Here is a 20,630-nt window from a genome sequence, read left to right on the forward strand (position 1 = left end):
AATTGCTGGGTCAAATGGTATCTCTATTTGCAACTTTTTGAGAAAGCACCATACCGCCTTCCACAGTTGTTGCACCATTTTACACTCCCACCATCAGTGAATAAGAGTTCCAGTTTCTCCACAACCTCGCCAGCATTTGTTGCTTGCTGTTCCGTTGAAGTTTGCTATTCTAATTGGGGTGAGGTGATATCTCATAGTTGTTTTGATTTGCATCTCTCTTAGAGCTAGGGATTTTGAACATTTCTTCATGTGCTTATTGGCCATCTGACTATCTTCTTTGGTGAAGTGTCTATTCATATCCTGTGCCCATTTTTCAATTGGATTATTTACCTCTATCTTGTTGTGGTGCTCAAGTATTTTATAAATTCTAGATATAAGTCCCTTATCTGACATGTCATTCCCAAATACTTTTTCCCAGTCTGTGGCTTCCCTTTTTATCCTGTTGGAGAAATTTTTGGTTGTGCATAGGAATTTGATTCTTAGAGGGTCCCATTCATCTATTTTATCTTCTCCTGGTTGTAGATACTGTTTTCCTTTAAAAGAAGAGGTTAGGCAATATCCATATGATTGCTGAATGAAGAGGGACAGTACCCCCCCCATGGGATTTAAATTCTCTGAAAACCCACTGGAGAGTCAGCTGAGGGGTTCTGACTTGATACATAACAAGAACAACATCTTTGATTAATTATTTCTGGCTTACTTAATCACCAAACTAAAAAAAACAAACCTACTACTATATAGTTGGTTCCAATTTATAGACCTTTCATTGGGTTTCCAAGGCAGTATATCTTTATGGAAGGAAATTGCTATTCTTCTGTGGATCCACTGGTGCATTTGAACTGTCAACCTTTTGTTTAGCAGCCCAACAAACCACACACTATACTACCAGAGCTCTTTTAGTCAGCCAGTGAAAGGACAAGAGTCTACTTGAAGGCATTCCAGTGTCATGTATTTACTGTTTTGCTGGTAATAATAGAAAAGGCGCAGGATAGGGAGCTTTAAAATCCCTGTATCCTTCACCAATTTCATCCTCCTTAGATCCACTAACAATACCCATAGTAGAAGCAGTTAGGAAACAAAAAGATAATTTGGGTTTGTTAACTGATTTAGTGTTAGTAGTATTACATTGGACAAATCTGCTGTCAAAGACCTCTTTAAAGAGCAAAAATGCTGATTTGAAGACTAATGTACACTTGGTCCAAAACACATAATCTTTTTGGTCTTGGGACCCCAGGCAAGTTAAGTTTAATTGTTTGTGGGGTTTTCCCCAACTGTGATAAATATATACACTTAAAATTTGCCATACCAGCCATCCAAAATATACAATTAGAAAACCTATGGAACAGAGGATATTATTGTTGATTTCAGATGTATCTTGGCAGAAATGAGAATACCAGAATGCCATTGTTGTTAAGTCTGAAAAGTCATAGCTGACCCTCCAACAGGTTTTCAGAGGCTATAAATTGCATGACAGAAAAGTGCCCATCTTTCTCCCATGCAGGAGCTGATTAATTTACAGTGCCTGCCTTTAGGTTTCCACTGTGCAACCAGAATGCCCTAAAAAGATGTTTAATTGTATTCTATTGACTATCCAAAAGTATTTGACTGTGTGGATCATAATAAGTTATTAATAACATTGAGAACTTAATTGTGCTCATGCAAAACCTATACATAAATCAAGAAGCAGTTATCTGAAAAAAAATAAAGAAGCACTGAGTGGTTTAAAATCAGGAAAGCTATGCGTCGGAGTTATCTCCTTCCTCTATATCTATTCAATCTGTATATTGAGCAAATAGCCCTAGAAGCTGAACTATATGAAGAAGAATATAGCATCAAGATTGAAGGAAGACTTATCAACAATTTACATTATGGAGATAACACAATTTTCCTTAGTGGAAGGGAAAACTTGAAGCTCTTTCTAAAGAAAACCAAAGAGTACAGCCTTCAATATGAATTACATCTCAATATCAAGAAAAGAAAAATCCCCACAACTAGACCAGGAGTCAACATCTTAATATTAATAGATGGAGAAAGGATAGAACTTGTCAACTACTTCATTTTACTTAGATCCATAATCAACACCCATAGTAGCAGCAGTCAAGAAATCAAACGACAACATTGCATTGTACAGATTTACTATCAAGGACCTCTCCAAAAAGAGCAAGAATGTCCATTTAAAGACTAATGTGTGCCTGGTGGAAGCCATGGTATTTTCCATTGTTTCTTATGCATCTGAAAATAGAACACTCAATGAGGAAGACTAAAGAATGGATGCTTTTGGATTGTGTTGGCAAAGAGTGCTGAATCTCCCAAACTGACAAAAGCTGTGTCTTTGAGGAGGTACTCTTAGGGTGCTTCTTAAAGAAAGGACCTTGGGAAAACACATCCTGGGAAAAGGTGGAGGGTTATTGAAAGCGAGGAGGACTCTCACTAAGATGGGTTGACACTGTGACTATAACAATGTGGGGCAAGATTCTGATCTGTTCTTCACAGGATCTCTTTAAGTTGTGGACAGCAACAGCTAAGGAAATTCAGTGACAGTAATTACAATCATAGTGTTGTGCAGCCATCACCATTAGCCCTCCACTGGGAAAGGAAATAACACTTGTTTTGTACACATTGTGATATTACTCTAAGGACTGGTGGAATGATAACTGTGAGTGTTGTTAGGGTCCGACTAGGCAGTAGTTAGACAGAAAGAGAAGTGCATGAATGATGTCAAAGACAATGGACCAAAACTGCCCACTATAAAAAAAGTGGAGAAAAGGCTTGTTTTTTTTTATTAAATTTTATTAGTTTTAATGAACATTTACAGAGATTTTGAGTTTTCATTCATTCATTGTTGCACTGTTTTCTCCACCCTCCTCCCCAGTTCGTTCTTCTTCCCCTCCCCCCCATGTCTGTTTTAATTGTGAGAAAGGGCTTTTTTAGCCTTACTTCCCTCCTCTACTGGAAAATGGCTTATCCCCATCTCTGGGTTGTATTTTTCAAATAAAACAATCTTTGTTTTTACTTTATTTTTGTTTCTTCATTTTACATCTTAACTACAAACTCTAACTAAACCTCAGAGCATGCCGAGATTATTTCCGTGCATAATGAAACCAGAGGATTCTTGTTTTCCTTTTGTCCTCTATCTGGCACACTTCTTTATCTAGGCAAGGAGGACCAAATCTGGGTTTTCTATCTGCATGTAACAGGTGCGTTGTTAAGCTTAAAATTAATACTCAAATGTAGAAAGTAAATTTATCCCTAATAAACACAGTAATCTTTGCTTTATTGAAAATATGAACCTCTCCCGTGTTCCAGAGTGGGAACTGTGTCTGTGCTGACTGAGGTTCATTGCTCTGGACCTGCAGAGGAAGCTGAGGAGCTGGTCCAGTTTGTTTAATTCAAGAAGGTTCTGGAAAGATAGAAGAAACATAAGAAGTGAAATGAGGATGAATCAAAGACAGAAGATGAAGAGGAGAAAAGTCAGGAGGAAATGGAACAGAAAGAACACTCAACATTCAGAGGCCAAAGAAGAAGACTCCTATGACACCCTATTACTTCATTGACACAGAGGAGGAAATGCCTCAAGTTGTACTGTCAAGAGATAGCAGAACCACAAGAGACCAAAGATTCCCAGAGGGTGGAGATGAGAGAATCCAGGCTGAAGGCATTCAAGGTGGCTTTCTCAGAGGTGTTCCAAGAAGCCCACCCTCTGTCTGTGGGTGTGAATAGCCTTACAGAATCCATCAGTGGGGAGACAGAAGAGCCCTTTTCTCCAGAGTAGATCCAGGCTACCCTAAGCAAAACACAGGCCAACAGCTATGTCATGGTGTCTGCACTCATTATTTTCTTCATGTTAAGAGGGCTTAGTTGGACTTTTGGAGTTATGCCAACCAAGTTTCTCCCATGCTTCCTACCTCCTCCTTCATCTTGGCCTTTTCCTTCATTACCCAAATAGCAGTAGTTGATTGAATGGATGCTGGTGACAAAGCTGATTAGATGGAAACTTTAGAAATGGGTATCGTTCCTAGCATAGTGAAACCAAAAGGAAGGTAGAGACTGAGGCAATTGCCTGATACTTCATGTAAGTTACTGGGTGTTCATTCCTGACTTCCTCTCCCAAGCCAAACCACTGTTTTCTGTAAATAACATGTGATGCCTGAGTGGGGTTTTGATGGCAAACGGGGCAAATAGGGGAAAGAACACAGCTGGTTTCTCCTTATCCTTTCTGATTTTTGTGATTGGGTTGTTTGTTTGTGTTGTTGTTTTCTTCTCTCCCTTAAGAGCTCTGGGGTTTAGAACATCACTTCGTTTCTAGTACTCTATAGCTAGTTATCCTTTTCTTTCTTTACCTTGACCTTTTGAAAATGAAGAATCTTGGGCTCAGGCACCAGCCTCCAGGGCTGAGCTGGGCTTGGTGATATAACCTGGGGCTTCTTCAGGAGTAGAGTAGGTGATGGGGTGGTAAAGACCCTGGAACCAGCAGCCTGAGGACAGGGTGACTTTCTCTATTGTAATGAAAGGATCCATACTTCCTGGATCTCTCAAGTCTCCAGGTTCCTGCTGCTGTGAGTGCACTGATTCCTGTGTGTTTCTGTTAAAGATTTACGTCCACCTGAAGGAAGGTGGAGGCCCAGATGGACTGGATGCTCTGAAGAATAAGCCCCAACTCCATAGCCTGGTGGCTAAGAGCCTCTGCCGCAACGCAGCGGGCAAGAACTACATCATCTTCACGGGGCCCAGCATCACCAGCCTGACCCTGTTTGAAGAGTTTGAGAAGCAAGGTTTGTCAAATGGAGGGCTGGTGAGAGCAGGGCTCCTTCCTCCCCACAGAAGTGGGTGGGAAAGGCCAGAGGGAACCAGGGCCTTCTGGAGCTGAGTCTTGTGGCCAGAAGGTGCACGGGCCTCAGCACACTGACCTCAGGCTCATTCCCTTCGTGCTGTACCAGAGCTCCTTTAGTCAACCAGTGATGGGACAGAGCCATCAGAGGACTTCTCAGGAGTTTCAGAAATCACCCCTAGTCTATCGCCCTCCCCTTTCCCAGATAACAGAAGGGAAGCTGTAGTCTGCAAAAAAGCGTAGATTAAGGTAAGGAGCCATGCAGTAGGCCCAGAGAGGTCTTAGTTCCCCAGGGGGGATAAAAAAGGTAATTAGTTTGTTTGTTGCAAAATTGAAACTAAACCAAGCCCATTGAAGTTAATTACCTGGTGACGTGCTTTAGAAAATTCTTGAAAACCCTGTGAAGTAGTTCTACTCTGAATCCATTTGACAGAAGCTAATAAGAAATTGGCATGGAAGCACATCACCAGGCCTTTTCCTCCGTGCCCAAGCTGAGTTCAAACCACCAATATTAGGTAATAGTGGACAAGTGCTGTTCAGTGCAAAGACAGAGCAAAACTATCCAAAGCTCCAGCAGAAATAGGTCTGTAGGAAGAAGATCCAGAACCAGCCAGGGATCCCAGAGCAAGCTGTATCGCCTTTGCTGTGTCCTGAGCTGGGGATTGATACTGGGTCCACTCAAGAGAAACACAGGCACTCTGCTTCTCCTCAGCAGCCTCCAGAGCTGCAGGCTGTTACTCAGCAGCAGAGCAGAAATTTGATCTTAAAACTAAGTCAGTAATGTGGCAGCCTAGGTGGATCTTACTCACCTGTTATATCCCCAGTGCCCAGCAGGGCCTGCTTGTGAGTGCTCAGTATTTATTTGCCAAAAGAATTCATTGTAGAGTGATCAGACTGTGAAAAAAGACTGTGGAAGTAAAAAGTTGAAGAAATCCCTCTAACGCACATTAACCTGCTGCGTTAGAAGTATGTAGGCCCTCCGTTATTGAGATAGTGTGACTCCCAGAGGCTGGGACACCCTCCACCGGTACAAGTGGCAGGTGGCAAGCACCCTAAAGAACCTCTGCAGCCTCTGGAATGTGCTCACAGCACAGGTGTGAATTGCAGGGGTGCCTCCATCAAACTGCACTGTGAGCTGGTGGTGTTCCCAAAGCCAGCCGTCTGTGAGCGTAGCAGAGGGCTAATGTAGTGAAGACAGCTTCCCAAAGGAGTACCGAGTCAGGAGCACCGGGGAAGTACCATGGACCATCTTTTTGGAGCAGACCGTTAGTGCTGCTTCCTGGAGCACTAGAGACGTGCCCTGTGGTTCTGGAGAGAAGAGGCTGTTCCCTAGCTCAATGAAATGTATGCTCCATGAGTGGGAGGAACATCTAGCAGGAGGAGAGTAATTCGATGTAAAATTTGGATTTTTTTTTCCAAGAGATGATTAAGTAATAGATAAAAAGAATGTGTTTATTATTCAAAAACATCTAGAGCTATTGAGCTCTTCACATGAGCCCTCTTGTGCTTTCTATCAGATGACTAGCATTTAAAACAAGCTCTCATCATGGTCTAAACCCTCCCAGCTGCCAGCCTTTCTGATGGCACTGGTCTGAGTTGGTGACTCCAGCAGCACACAGGTGCATCTTTAAAGCCCCCTTGGGGATTCTGAAAAGAGCCCTCTTGGAGCAAATGTGTTAAGTGTTAGGCTGCTCACCAAATAGGTTCCTGATTTAGACCCGCTGGCCATTCTGTGAGAGAAAGATGAAGCACTCTGCTTCCAGAAAGAGTTACAGACTCATAAACGCTGTATAGCAGTCATACTCTGCCCTGTAGGTGTGCTCTGAGTCAAAGTGCAGTAGACCTGGTTTGGTTTGCGTGGGAATCCTTCTGTACAGCAAGGGTTGGCAAAAGGATACAGTGGAGGGTCCAGCCCCTCCGAAGACACACACAGACCACCTGAAGGAATTCCTACAGTGATAACTATTTTCATAAAGGACCAACAAAGATGCTGCTGCGATTTTCTCCTCCCATGAAGATGCAGCTGCTCTTTAGCTAGTTGGATATGCTACCCCTCACATATGTGAGTTAAGACATCCTTATCCTGGTTTATGTCATCTTCCGTCCCTATTTTAAAAACATTCTTCCTTTTACACCTAAGACTTGAGTAGTTATTGGGTAATCCCATCTGACTCTCCTAGGAATAGAGGGAGCACAGGAACCCTCACCCAGCACACAGTGAGAAATCCTCTCATTTTCTAAGGATGGTCCTGCCCCATCCCGCCCCCACTCACTGCTGCTGACAAGGCCAGTGGAAGTCCAGGGTGGCTTAGAAATAAGGAGATTTTGAAAAGGAAAGGAATATCACATTTCCAGCTTAAGGTAGAGAAGCAATGATTAAGAAATGTGTAAGTTAAATGCAGAATAGTTTCCAAGTTATTGATAAAACTGTGCCAGTCTTCAGTGAGCAGAGAGAGAGTAAAAGATGAGGGGTTTTTCCAGGGGCTTAAGTCAGACAGGCTGCTTCAGTGTAACTACTGGTAGACAGGCTGGAAGACAGGAAATGCGTGCTGCCTGTGTATCTGACTCATCTGAGATCTCTCACTCCCCATAGCCTCCTCATTGCTCCCTGTGGTGTGGCCAGGATGGGGCAGAGGGATCCCGAGCAAGAATTTAAAGAGATCTCTGTTTTTTAAAATAAAAGTTATTTCCAGAATAGTTTTAGAAATACAGGAAAATGGGTTTTTACTCACACTGTCGCATTGATTCTTTAGTCTGGATGGTAGAGTTCAGGTCCTTCTCCTTCAGGAGGCCCTCCGTCCACACCCACACTGCCCCTGCCGTCACACACAAGACATGTGACTCCATCCATAACTGCTTGGTAATTCTTTCCCTCCTCAAAGATTTGGGAGCACTTCCCCACACTGTCCCAAAGGTTCACGATCAGCAGGGTCTTGTTAAGGCTAGAATAACCTGACCTGGGCTGAGGAGCTGGATAAACCTGTTTCGTACCCTTCTTCCCTCTCACTGTGTAAGCTTCAGCTCCCCTTCTGTCATGAGAGACAATCGCCCACTGAGTCTGCAGTGATGAGATGAGAGGGAACGTGTAGGTGCTTGGTATACAGTAATGCTCACTGCTACTGTTATTGCTCATTCATTTCTTCAGAGTCCTGCATGTAGCTTTAATAGATATAGTGGAGCAAACTGAAGGGTAAAATCACCCAACTTTACAGGTTTTTCTAGAAGACTCCAAGAGAATCCCTTAGACCACTATCATTTTCCCTACAGACGCCAGGAAGCAACTGTAGCCTCTGAGGCAGGTGTGTTTGGGACTCTGTTTTTCTCTCCCCATCAGAGATTTACTGCTGTGGCCTGCTCAGCTCCAGGAAGAGCGACTGCACAGGCCTGCCTCTGTCCATGCTGGCGAACCCCGCCACTCCACAGTCCCGTGGACAGTACCGAATCAAGATGAAGGGGAGCATGTCTCTGATCTGCTGGTACAACAAGGGGCACTTCCGCTTCCTGACCAATGCCTACTCCCCAGTACAGCAAGGTACTGGCTTGGGTTGAGGGGGAGGGTCTGGTGAGCATGTCAGAGGGGGTCTGGGTAGGTGTGAGCAAGACATGGTGGAACAAACGTGAATCCTCTCAGCTGTGCGGGCCTGTCCTTGGACTATCCTGTCCATTAGCTCTAGCCTGGAGACAGGGAGCTTGGATGACCTAGTGGTAAGAAGCTTCACTTCAACCACGAAAGCACACGGTTCAAATCCACCAACTGCCCCACAGGAGAAGGATGGGTAGTCTCCTCCCATGAGATTTACTGCCTCTGAAAACCCGCAGGAGGGTCAGCTATGAGTCAGTTCTGACTCGATGGCACACAAGAGCCAGGAAATAGAGAGGGCCTAGTGCTTCTTAAGCAAACAGAGGGCTGTCCGGGGAGCAATGATGATGGTGTGTGCAGGTGATTGAAAAGTCTCCTCTAAGTCTCCAATGTTGGCTACATTTGAACGGCATCTGTATAATCACTGTATCATCTGGGAGTCTGTGAAAAATCCCAATGGGAAGGGGAAGAAAATCAACTGCTCTTATATTTCAGTGTCTTCCTTATAAATTTTATTTTCTAGGTATCTTTCGTTCATTTTTTTTTTCACTGATTTTTTTTCCTAAATCAAATCCATTCATCACTGAGGGATTTATTTAGCAAGCAATTTGGTACACGTCATCTAACATCTGTTTGAGCCATGACTGACCACATGTATATATCTGTGGTACGAAAAGGTCCCACAGAGTTGAGAAATCTGTAAAACAAAGCACAACAAACATGGAAGCTCTATTCACACAGCATGTATATCTCCTGTTTCTTGTATACAAAGCGACTGGGTTACCATACGTACGTTGTTGTTATGTTGCTAAGTGCCCAGGAGTTGGCTCCCCTGGCTCCCTGCTCAGGTCTGTGCTGTCTTCACAGTCACTGTTCTGCTTGAGTCCATTGTTGCAGCTCCTGTGTCAGTCCAGCCTGTTACTGGACCATCCTCTTTTTCTCTGACCTTCTACTTTACCAAACATCATGTCTTTCTCCAGGAACTGGATCCTCCTGATAATATGCCCTAAACTGTGGGAGACAAAGTCTCATCATCCTCATTGCTAAGGAGCATTCTGGCTACATTTTTTCCAAGACAGATTTATTTATTCTTCTGGCAGTCCATGGTATATGTTATGTCCTTCACCAGCACCACAATTCATTTTGCCACATATTTAATTAATAATATAGACTATATAATCTTTATAGTCTTAATAAACACATATTACATACTTACATAGACTCTACTTTTTATCTAAAAGAATAATAGCATGTAAGAGTGTGTGCTTTGACTTGTAGACAGCTTCATTCAATCTTGTGTGTAATGCATCTCTTGAGAGTTGTAATGTTATCTCTTTGTTTCATTTTCTTTCAAAAATATTACTGTGAAGTGCATCATGGTTCCTAAAAGCAACAAAACCAGTGCTGCTGATAGCAGTAGCAAGAGGCAAAGGTGTAGTGTTGGTTTTTAAGTGAAGCAAAGGTTATTTAACAATACATAGTGGACAAGCAGTGACATTGTTGCTCACATTTTAGTTCTGTCACAGTAGATACTTATGATCTTCAAAAACAAAAATATCCTGTAAGCTATTAAAGGGTAATTTGCACCGAAGTTGACTAACAAAGCTAACAAAAATGTGTATAGGGCCTATTTTAGATATGGAGAAGTTGCTGATACTTGTTTCCATTCCAAAAAAGATGATTAGTCAGATTGGGGAAATTATCAAATAATATCGTTAAATTCATTAAATATCACATGCAAGTAAAATTTTACTGTAGATTATTCATAAATGATTTAGAACAGTTCACTGACAGAGAACTTCCAGAAAATCAAAAGGGATCCAGAAGAGATGTTGCAATGAGGGATATCATTGCTAATGTCGGAAGGATCTTGACAGAAGAAAATACCAGAAAGATATATATTGGTGATTAACTATTCAAAGGTGTTTGTATGGATTGTGATAAATTATAGTTAACGTTGAGAAGAATGAGAATCCTAGAACACTCAATTGTGCTTATACAAAACCTATACATAGACCAAGAAACAGTAGTCTGAACAGAACAAAGCAACACTACATGGTTTAAAATCAGAAAAGGTGTGTATTAAGACTGCATCCTTTATCCATACCTGTATCCAATCTGTATTCTGAGCAAATAATTTGAGAAACTGGACTGTAGGAAGAAGAATAGGACATTTGGATTGAAGAAGACTCATCAACAAGTTACATTATGCCGATGACACTACCTTGCTCGCAGAAAATGAAGAAGACAAGCACTTACTGAAGAATTTTAAAAAAAAAAAACCACCACAAAACTATAGCCTTCAATATGTATTGCATCTCAACAACAAAAAAACATAAATTCTCCCCACTGAGCTAATAGACATCATCAATTTTACTTGGATCCACAAGCAACACCCATGGTCGCAGCAAGCAAGAAATCAAAAGATGTGTTGCATTGAGCACATTTGTTGTCAAGGGCTTCTTAAAAGTGCTAAAGAACAGGGATGTGATGAATAAGGATGGCTAAAGCTGAATCAATGCATCTGAGTTGTGATATTGGTGAAGAGTTCTGAGTACTCTCTGAACTGCCAAGAGAACCAGCAAGTCTGCCTTGGAAGAAACGCTGCCAGAGTGCTGCTTTGAGGCAAAGCTGTAAAACATCATCTCACATACTTTGGGCATGTTATCTGAAGGAGCCAGTCCTTGGAAAAAGACATCACACTGGGCAAACTGGATGGTCAGGGAAAGTGGAAGACCGTCATCAAGATGGATTTACCCAATGATTCTACCAATGGGCTCAAGCGTGGCAGCTTGTGATGATGGTGCAGGACAGGCCAAGGTTAGCGTCTGTTCTTCATAGAATCTCTCTGACTTATAGTCAATCCATGCTTCCCGTCTTTTACTCCCCACCCCCACCACCTAAACTGCTCAGAGAATAAAGCTCCATTTCAGTGGAGAATGCAGTCAGAAACTTGAGCTTGTGAATGTCACTTCCTCACAGCCTCACTTGTAAGTACAAAGTTAAGGATAGATTAAGCCTCAGACCTGCCAGCCTAAAGGTGTCAACTGGAATTGGACTTTCAGTTCTAAATCTAAGGACCCAGGTGCAAGGGCATGTCATTTTCAGGGGAAATACTGAAAATGGAGGGCAAGAGCTGCTTCCTACCACATTGTCTTCTAGCAACAAGGAGTCCCAAAACAACATTAAAACTGTCTGGACAGAGAGATGAAGTAAAGAGAAGGGGTATACCAGGGAAGTTGGGAAGAGCATACAAACCTTAAAGAGAGGATATCTACAATAATATGTTCATTTTAAATATGATTATGATTTTCCTTTCCAAAGCACCATTTTCAAATACATGAATAATCTTCATAGAAACAGATGACCACATCTTTCCACTGTGAAGTGACAGCTGCCTTCAACCCTGCTACTTTCATCAGGATTGGAGATGAGCAGCTTAGCACATAACCACTATGCCTCCAAGATTCTTCTTGCTAAAATTTACTGCTTCTTTTTAATATTAGGAAGTGGGACAAAGTAATGTTAAATATCTATTTTGGGGGTTTTTGTTATGTACCATCAAGTCCGGGAGGCTGGGCTCTATGAGGAGAAATGTGGGGTCAAGATTGGTGGACGATTTATCAACAATCTGTGTTATGTGGATAACACAACCCTGCTTGCTGAAACTGAAGAGGACCTGAAGCGCCTGCTGCAGAGTGTCAAGGACTGTAGCCTCCAATATGGATTGAGGCTCAATGTCAAGAAGACAAAGATTCTCACCACTGGACCAACTGGCAGCGTCAGGATGGATGGTGAAGAGATTGAGATTGTACACAGCTTTGGTTTGCTTGGCTCCATAGTCAACAGTCTTGGCACCAGCAGCCAGGAAATTAAAAGGCATATTGCCATGGGAAAGTCTGCTGTTAGGGACCTCTCCAAAGTGCTGAAAAGCAATGGTGTCTCTTTGGAGACTAAGGTGTGTCTGATACAGGCCATGGTCTTCACAGTCACCTGTTATGCATCAGAGAGTTGGACAATAACAAGGAGGATAGAAGGAGAATTGATGCCTTTGAGCTGTGGTGCTGGAGAAGAGTATTGAGAATACCATGGACTGCTAGGAAAACAAACAAATTTGTCCTGGAAACCGGGTGGCTCCTTGGAGGCAAGGATTCTGAGGCTCCATCTAACATACTTTGGACATGTTGTGAAGAGAGACCGGTCCTTGGAGAGGGACAGCGCAGGAGAGGAAGGCCCTCTATGAGGTGGATTGATTCAGTGACTGGGATAATTGGGATGGGAGTGTCAGAGACAGTGCGATTGGCACAGGACAGAGTGGAGTTTGGGGCTGTTGTACTTAAGGTCGCTATGAGTCGCAGGCGACTCGACGGCACATAACAACAACAACCATCAAGTCAGAACTGAATCATAGTGGAGCCTCCACTGAGTTTCCAGAAGCAGTTAATTGCGTGAAAAGATTGCCCATCTTTCTCCTGCAGAGCAGAAGGTGGGTTCAAACCTCATGTGTTTGGATTTGCATTAAGCCACTAGAGCTCTCTAAATATCTATTAAAAACCTTAAAATCTAAACCATAGACTCCTTTGAAAATCTCATGGACTATGACATAGCACTGCTTCGTATCAAGAACAAGTCATTTCGACTTAGTAAATTGTCCAAGGTCCAAAGGGAATGTCACCAGGGAAAAGAGAGCTTTGAGACTAGAGGTAGGCTCCTCCTCTCCACTAGAAATCCTTCCTCCAAGGTTCAGATCTTAGGATTGGGTTTTGTTTTTAATAAAGGGATATGGATTTGCCTTTAAGTCTACTTCAAACACAAGATTAGTTAAAAACAAAACCGCCTAGCATTTTGTTATTTTTAAATGTGCCAAAACTTTTTATCTACTCCCCGTATTGATTTTTTTTACCATTTGAATAATGCTGGAATGGACATCTATATATGTACCTCTTTGGTCCATCTTTGATAATTTTCTCAAGATAGATATAGAAAAATAGAATTTCTGGACCAAAAGGAATAAACATTTGTAAGATCACCAGGTGGTGCAGATGGTTTATATGAGACAACTAACATAACCCTTCAGCCCTTCCTATAAAGATTACAGCCTGTAAAGCCTGTGAAGATCCTACAGAGCTTTACTCTGTAACACTTGGATTTACCATGAATTGCAGTCAACTCAATTTTTCCCCCTTTAATGTTATCTTTGCAATAGATAGTTAAAGAACCCATTTTCTTCTAGTTTTGCCAGTTGTGTGCCGTCAAGTTGGAGCCAATTGGTAGCTGATCCTCAGCAGGTCTTCAGAGACTTTGAATCTCATGAGAGGATTACTCATCTTTCTCCTTAAGAGCAGCCAGTAGATTCAAACCTAGTGCCTTTGGGTTAACAGCACAACTCCTTGCCGCTAGGCCACCAGGCCACTGGTTTTGGTTTTGGTTTTTTTTAGTTTATCAATCTGACAGGTAAATTTTTTTTCAAAATTTTACCAGTTGGTAAAGTACAATATGGGTTTTGGCTAATAAATATCAATATATATGCTGGCTACTATTAAATGATTTCTGTCATTTCTCTCCCTAATTTTTGTTTTGTTTTAAGTTACTGTATTTTTCTCATTAACTCAAAAAGCAAATATTTTTCCTAAGAAGTAATCAAAAGCTTGTGTCTAAAACCTGGAAACTAATGTTTTAAGAAGTCATGTTGCTGTTGTTGTTAGATGCCATCAAGTTGACTACAACTCATGGCAACCTTAGGAACAACAGCTCTGAACCTTTTCCTATCCTGTGTCATCATTATGCTCTCTGCCATGCTTATTGCATGTCAGTTGTTACAGTCACTGTGTTAATCCATCTTCTTTTGAGAATCTTCCTCTTTCTGACTTTCTGCTTTTCACAGCATGAGATCTTTGTCCAAGGACTGATCCCTACTGATTGTGTGTCCGAAATATGTGAGACAGAGTTTCACCGTCCTTATCTCTAAGAAACACCCTGGTTGCATTTCCTCCAGGATTGACTTGTTTGTTCTTTTGGAAGTCCACAATATAGTCAATACTCTGTCAACACTGAACATGAGAAGTTATGTCATTGCTATCTAGATTCTTCCATGTTATCTAGATTGAAGTCTAGATATGAAATCGTTGCTATCTAGTGTTGCATAGTTTTCCATTGTGTGAGTGTACCACAATCTCTTAAATTCTTAAAATTCATCTGGCTGATAAAATAAAGCCCCTTGTGTTATGAAGAGTACTATTCAGCTGTATATTCTGTTTATCTATGACTATATGTATTATTTTTTATTTTGGAGTATAAAACGATCCTTTACTAAATTATTTTACTCTTAGTAAAAGCACCAGTTTTATGTCTTGAGGGTGGTAGCCATCAGTGTTTTAGCCAATAGACTGGGCAATCTCCAGGTTCTCCTTCCTAGCTCCAAAGAATTCTCTGGTTAAAGATTTGTGTCTCATCTGATGTGCAGTGCAAATAGTTTCATCAAAAGTTTTATTCCCATCATGTTTAATGCTTTCCTGCTCTTTTCTGTCTCTGAGTGCTTCCTTGAGGACTTTGATGATCAGAACACATGCAGAAAACATCATGTCACCCTTGTCTGTTCTGAGTCATCACTTACACTGCACTCCTTAGTTCCTTCCAGTCAGTGGTTGCTTTAGCAATGTCATCATTGACTTTCTTTTAAGACAAACTCAGCTGATCTTAGGAAACAGGGCAGACACAGCATAAATTTCCCCTCCAGCACACCTCAGGTCTATGAATTTTGTTTTTATCCTGTTGGAATCAAACTTGTATGGCTTGGTGGAGGTACCTGGTGTCAGTGTCAGATGAACCCAGATAACTAGATAAAGAACAACCAAAGAAAGTTGCACCTGTACCTCTTCTGAGCTAAAAGCTGAGAACCATATGTATTCTTAAAGCTAAGCAGCATTTAGAATTTTGGAAAACCTATAACTAGTCATGTGAAAGTTGGACAATGAATGAAGAAGACTGAAGAAGTAATGTTTTTTAATCATGATGTTTGCAAAAAATATTTACTATATCATGGACTGCCAAAAGAATAAACAAATCTATTTTAGAAGAAGTACAACCAGAGTACTCCTTAGAAGCAAAAACGGTGAGACTGGTTGTGCTAATGTAGTAAGTAGAATAAACAAGATAAAGCTTTAAAAAAATTGTGAAACTTCACCTCATATACATGTTAGACATGTCATCAAGAGGATCAATCCTTGGAAAAGGACAGCATGCTTAGCAAAGTAGAGAATCGGCAAGAGAAACACCCTAGGTGAGATGGATTGGCACAATGACCGCAACATTGGCCTTAAGCACAGCAAAGATTGTGAAGATGGCACCGAATCAGGTAGAGTTTTGTTCTGTACTTAAGTGTTTATGAGTAAGAGGCAACTCTTTGGTACCTAGTAACAAGAAGTTATGAACACATCAGGAACTGTTCTTAGCCTCTCTGACTATTCCAATTCCTGATAGTGATGTTTTTTAAAAGCCAATGTTGTCACATGTCAAAGAGTACCCCACTGCAAGGTAGAACTCTTTGCTTTTCTTTTGAAATCCATTTGGGTCTGTCATCATCTCCCTGTGTAAAAGCAGATGTTCTTATGTGAGTATTAGTACTTACTTTCACAATCAACGGCCTTAGTACCAGCTGTCAGGAAATAAGAAGACGTATTACACTGAGAAAGTCTCCTCTCCAAATTATTGAGCAGTAATGATGTCATTTTGAGGACTAAGGTGCATCTGATTCAGGCCATGGTTCCGATCACTTGCTATGCATCTGAGAGCTGGAGAAGAAAATGGATGAGAGAAGAAGAACTGATGCCGTTGAGCTGTGATGTTGGAGAAGAGCACTGTATATTCCATGGACGGCCAAAAGAACAAGCAAATATGTCTTAGAGACAGTGCAGCGAGCATGCTCTTTGGAGACAAAGATGATAAAGCTTTGCCTCACATGCTTTGGGCATGTTTCTAGAAGAGGCTGTTCCTTGGAGAGGGACATAATGCCTTGGTTGGTGAAGGAGACAAAGGCCTTCAAACAGGTGGCTTGACAAAGCGACTGCTGCAGTGGGATCTCGTGTTAAAAAAGAAATAGAAGGATGGCACAGGTTAGGACAGGATTCAGATCTGTTGTTCATAGGATCACTATGGGTTGTGCTCAACACGACAGCACCTAACAAAACATAATTAACACTTATTCAGACTTGCTGAATGGTGGCCCAGCTGGGGAAGGGATGGATAGCTGCTGCTGAACTGTGATACTTGTCTGGCTGGGTCATGGAAAAAGGATGGAAGGTAGATGTGCACGTGGATTCATGTGAAGCTGTACACGCGAGGCTGCCTGAGTAGAGGACTGTGCACTGGGTGCCCCTCACTCCTGGTGAAGAAGGCAGCAGAGACTACCCGCTCAGATAAACGTGCATCAGCAATCCTAGTTAACACTCAGCCTGAAGAGGGGCGTCCCAGGACTGCTACTTCCCTTTCACAGTAGGAATCGGGTCTCAAAACCTCAAATATGCATTGGGTGATACTGTTAATAAACTAAGGGGAAGAATGCAGGGAGAATGCTTTGGATCAGGATTTACGTGGCTCTATAGGCTCTCAAAATGTGAAATTACAAATTATGACAGGAAAATTAAGGTTTAAAGGTGGTCACTATGGTTAGACGTATTAAGACATTGGTAGTTCATCAACATTTGCCCTGGTTGCTAGGTAAATAGCTATGTTCTAGGTTCTAGGGAGCCATGAGGGGCCTGTTGAACCCTTTGCCTCAGAGCATGTGGCACTGAGTTCTGGGGGATGCTTGGTTCTCTGTAGGTTAGTCCCTCAGGATTTGCACTGCTGAAGGATCTAGCCCATCTTTAGATGAGGGAAGACTGCTACTGAAAGTGAGGTGAATTATGCTGGAGCCACGTGTGACACAGGCATTGCCCCAGTCTTTCTTTGGAGATGAGTTAGGTCTTGAGACAGGGGCGGATGGATGTCCTCAGGAAGGAAATTGGACAGAGGCCCTCCTCCTGAAGGCAGCAGGTTACAACCTCCCAGATAGCCGGGTCACCAGGCGCATTTGAAGAGGTAAATTTCCTTAGCAAGTTAATAACCTGGAACCATCTGGCCAGGAGGAGGGTCCTGTTCTGATCCTCAGACTCTTGGAGAGTCTTAAAGAGCCTGTGCTGGGCTTGTCCCAGCCCTGCTGGAACCAGCTGTCCATGTGGGCCCTGGAATCACAATTCCTAGCAAACTCTCCAGGTTTTTTGGTGTGCAAAACAGCTATTTATAGAGAAAATGAGCAAAAAAGAAGGGAGGGGATAAAGGAATCAGGCCTTCCCACTCATTCTATGGAAATGGGAGAGTCCTCAATCAGAGGAGCAGTGTAAAGAATGTGACATTTTCACTTTGACTATGTCCACGTAAGTATTGCTAAAATTTCAGAACACAGTGTATGTATTAACCTCTTGGAATGCATTAAAAACACCTTTTCATTCTTTGCTTTTCAGTGATAGAGAATTTTAATTAAGTAGGGGAAGTTGAAAATACAGAAAATTTTCACTAAGAAAAAAGTGCTCTGCTTTTAATCACTTAATGCTGTGTGGGGAGTATAAATTGAAGTCTGGTCCCAGGAAATAACTTGTCAATCCCAAGCCACATTTAATATAAATTGTATTTTAAGAGAGCAAATCCCCCCTTCCCTGACATGCTGTTTATCTCAGAGCCAGCTGTCTGAAACAGGTCTTGGGGAGTAAGTAGTTTGTTCAGTTGAGGTAGGGAGGGACTGAGTCAACTTACAGTAGTATACAAAGTACTCTGATAATGTGTTCTTATTTGTATTTAATAGAGAGAGCAGTCATGTACATTAAGGTGTTGTATTGTTGTTGTTAGGTGCCATCAAGTCGTAGATGCCTAATGGCGACCCTATGAACGAAAGGACTGAGCACTGTTCATAGAGTTTCCGGAGGCAAGCCATTTCAGAAGTGGATGCCACTCCTGCTTCCAGGCTTGTTTTAATTGGAAAGCTCCAGCAAACACTGTCCACCTTGGGTAATCATTATTACATTTGGCACATGAGTGTCACAGTGTTTAGTATCACAGCAACCACGAGTAACCTCTGTTTAGCAATGCTATACCACTTAGAAGAATGTTTGACAAAAAACAATTTAAACCAGGCCTGAAGGTGATGGGTAAAGCTCCTCAGAACCCTGCAAGGCTTACGAGGAAGAAGAGAGAGACTTGGCAGGAGGGAGGTATCTAGGGGAGGGAGGAAGTAGGCTTCTGGCAAGTGGAGCTTCCAGCTCCCCCTTCCTCTTCGTGAAGATGACTCCATCATGCTTCCTGACCTTCACCTCTTGCTTTTCTCCCCAGCCCTGCTCTGCCTGGATGGAGGTGTAGGGGAGAGGAGAATGATTACCAAGTCTTCTCTATTGCTCTCATGACTCCGTGCTCTCGTGGCGGGAGCGCCCCTTCATGAGTGCTAGTGATAAAGATCCACATCAGCTGTCCCTCTGCCAGAAGACCCTCTGCATTCCGCTGACTTGAATGTTGTTCTCAACTCTTCTGCAGCATCTAGTCACTGGATCTGATGGTTCTCCATGTCTACCCTCCTTACTTCCTGTGCCAGCTATTTTAATTAGGGGCAGCCAGGGCAGTGGACTTTGGAGGAGGCAGTAAAGAGATTTCTGTTCTCTTCTCTGCAGGGGTGATCATCAAAAGGAAGAGTGGCGAGATCCCCTGCCCCTTGGCCGTGGAGGCATTTGCTGCTCACCTGAGCTACATCTGCAAATACGATGACAAATACAGCAAGTGAGTCTGCAAAAGAGGTTTTCCACCCTTTTCAACCATCACAGACTAATTGGTGGGTGATCATTAGAATGGAAAACCCAAATCCCTCCGAGATGTGGCCATACCCCTCATCCCGGCCATCTCCACATGCAGCCATACGCGCCTTCACCTCTAAAGCCTCTGTCCACGGTTCCTGACTCTTCGCTCTCCAGCATAGAGGCACCCTTACCTCCCAGCATTCCAAATCAAGTCAGCTTTGTCCCAGCCTCTAAAGCACCCAGTTTGAGGCTACCAGCTGCTCCAAGGGAGAAGGATGGTCAGTCTCCTCCCATGCGATTAACTGCCTCTGAAAACCTTCCAGAGGGTCAGCTATGGGTCAGTTTCCACTCCACAGTACACAGCAACACCACCACTTAATGTCTCCCCTTTTCTAGACTAACTAAGCTGGTTTTCCACCACTGGTTACTTCAGGTTTCCTCACATAAATACTGCTTAAATAAGATTGTCCTCAGTGTACCCATGCAGTGTGCCCACACAGCACAGCATGCATGCTCTGTGTACATGCAGGTTCCCCCAGTGCTGTCACTCAGCGAGGGCCATGACGCTTGATGACCATGATAAAGCTTGTGAGTGCCCCTGAGTCACCTGAGCCAACCTTTCCTATTCTTCCTGTCCATGTAGGTATTTCATCTCCCATAAACCGAACAAGACCTGGCAGCAGGTGTTCTGGTTTGCCATCAGCATCGCCATCAACAATGCCTACATCCTGTACAAAATGTCAGACGCCTACCATGTGAAGAGATACAGCCGGGCACAGTTTGGAGAGAGACTGGTCAAAGAGCTGCTGGGCTTGGAGGACACCTCTCCATCTCATTGATGTTTGGGCCAAGCCCAAGGCTCAGGTGAAGGACCAAGTTGAGAGACAGTGAGAGGAGGAGAGAGCCTGCCAGCAGAGACCCAGAGGTGCCAGAGGGGAGCTGCCAGGTCTCTGCAGGCACAGCAAGGGCTTCGCTGGAAGGAGTGGCTGCTTGTCTCAGTTCCATTTAACAAAGAGCATGTCTTCTGTGAAACTGCCCCCACTGCATTGTCAACACGCTACATGGACTCGATTGCTATACATTGTTACCTTGGTCATATCTGTCCAGCATGATACCTGAGCAGCCCCATTCCAGGTGGACAAGAAGGGTCCTCTCCCAGCAGAGATGGCTTGGGGATGGGGACTGTTGCAGCCACAGGCTCCAGGGGTTGGCTGGGCTATAGCATTCTCTGGTAGAAAATGCTTGCTTTGTGAAATGAAAAGAGATGTGGGACGTGGTTCCCTTTCATGAGGCCAAGAGGTGGCAGGAAGGCAGCCAAGATTTGACCTTCATCCTTAAATTTGTTCAGGGATGTCTAGGAGGGCTTCCAACAACTGCCTAGAGACAAGCAGCTTAGAGTAAATTT

At 42.9% G+C, this 20,630-nt stretch overlaps 1 protein-coding gene across 1 annotated transcript in view; it reads left to right on the plus strand.

The window, feature by feature from the left end:
* Nucleotides 1-20,135, plus strand: part of LOC102873517 (piggyBac transposable element-derived protein 5-like) — a 184,399-nt gene extending 164,264 nt beyond the window's left edge. The window contains exons 6-9 of the mRNA XM_006888755.1: nucleotides 4,592-4,772; nucleotides 8,163-8,360; nucleotides 19,103-19,208; nucleotides 19,869-20,135. Coding sequence (XP_006888817.1) covers nucleotides 4,592-4,772; nucleotides 8,163-8,360; nucleotides 19,103-19,208; nucleotides 19,869-20,064 — 681 coding nt within the window. The 3' untranslated portion in view covers nucleotides 20,065-20,135. The remainder of the gene's footprint in view (nucleotides 1-4,591; nucleotides 4,773-8,162; nucleotides 8,361-19,102; nucleotides 19,209-19,868) is intronic.
* Nucleotides 20,136-20,630: the final 495 nt, after the last annotated feature.

The sequence above is a fragment of the Elephantulus edwardii genome, unplaced genomic scaffold (genome assembly GCF_000299155.1).
Source record: "Elephantulus edwardii isolate Elephantulus edwardi_28Jun2011 unplaced genomic scaffold, EleEdw1.0 scaffold00071, whole genome shotgun sequence".
NCBI lineage: Eukaryota > Metazoa > Chordata > Mammalia > Macroscelidea > Macroscelididae > Elephantulus > Elephantulus edwardii.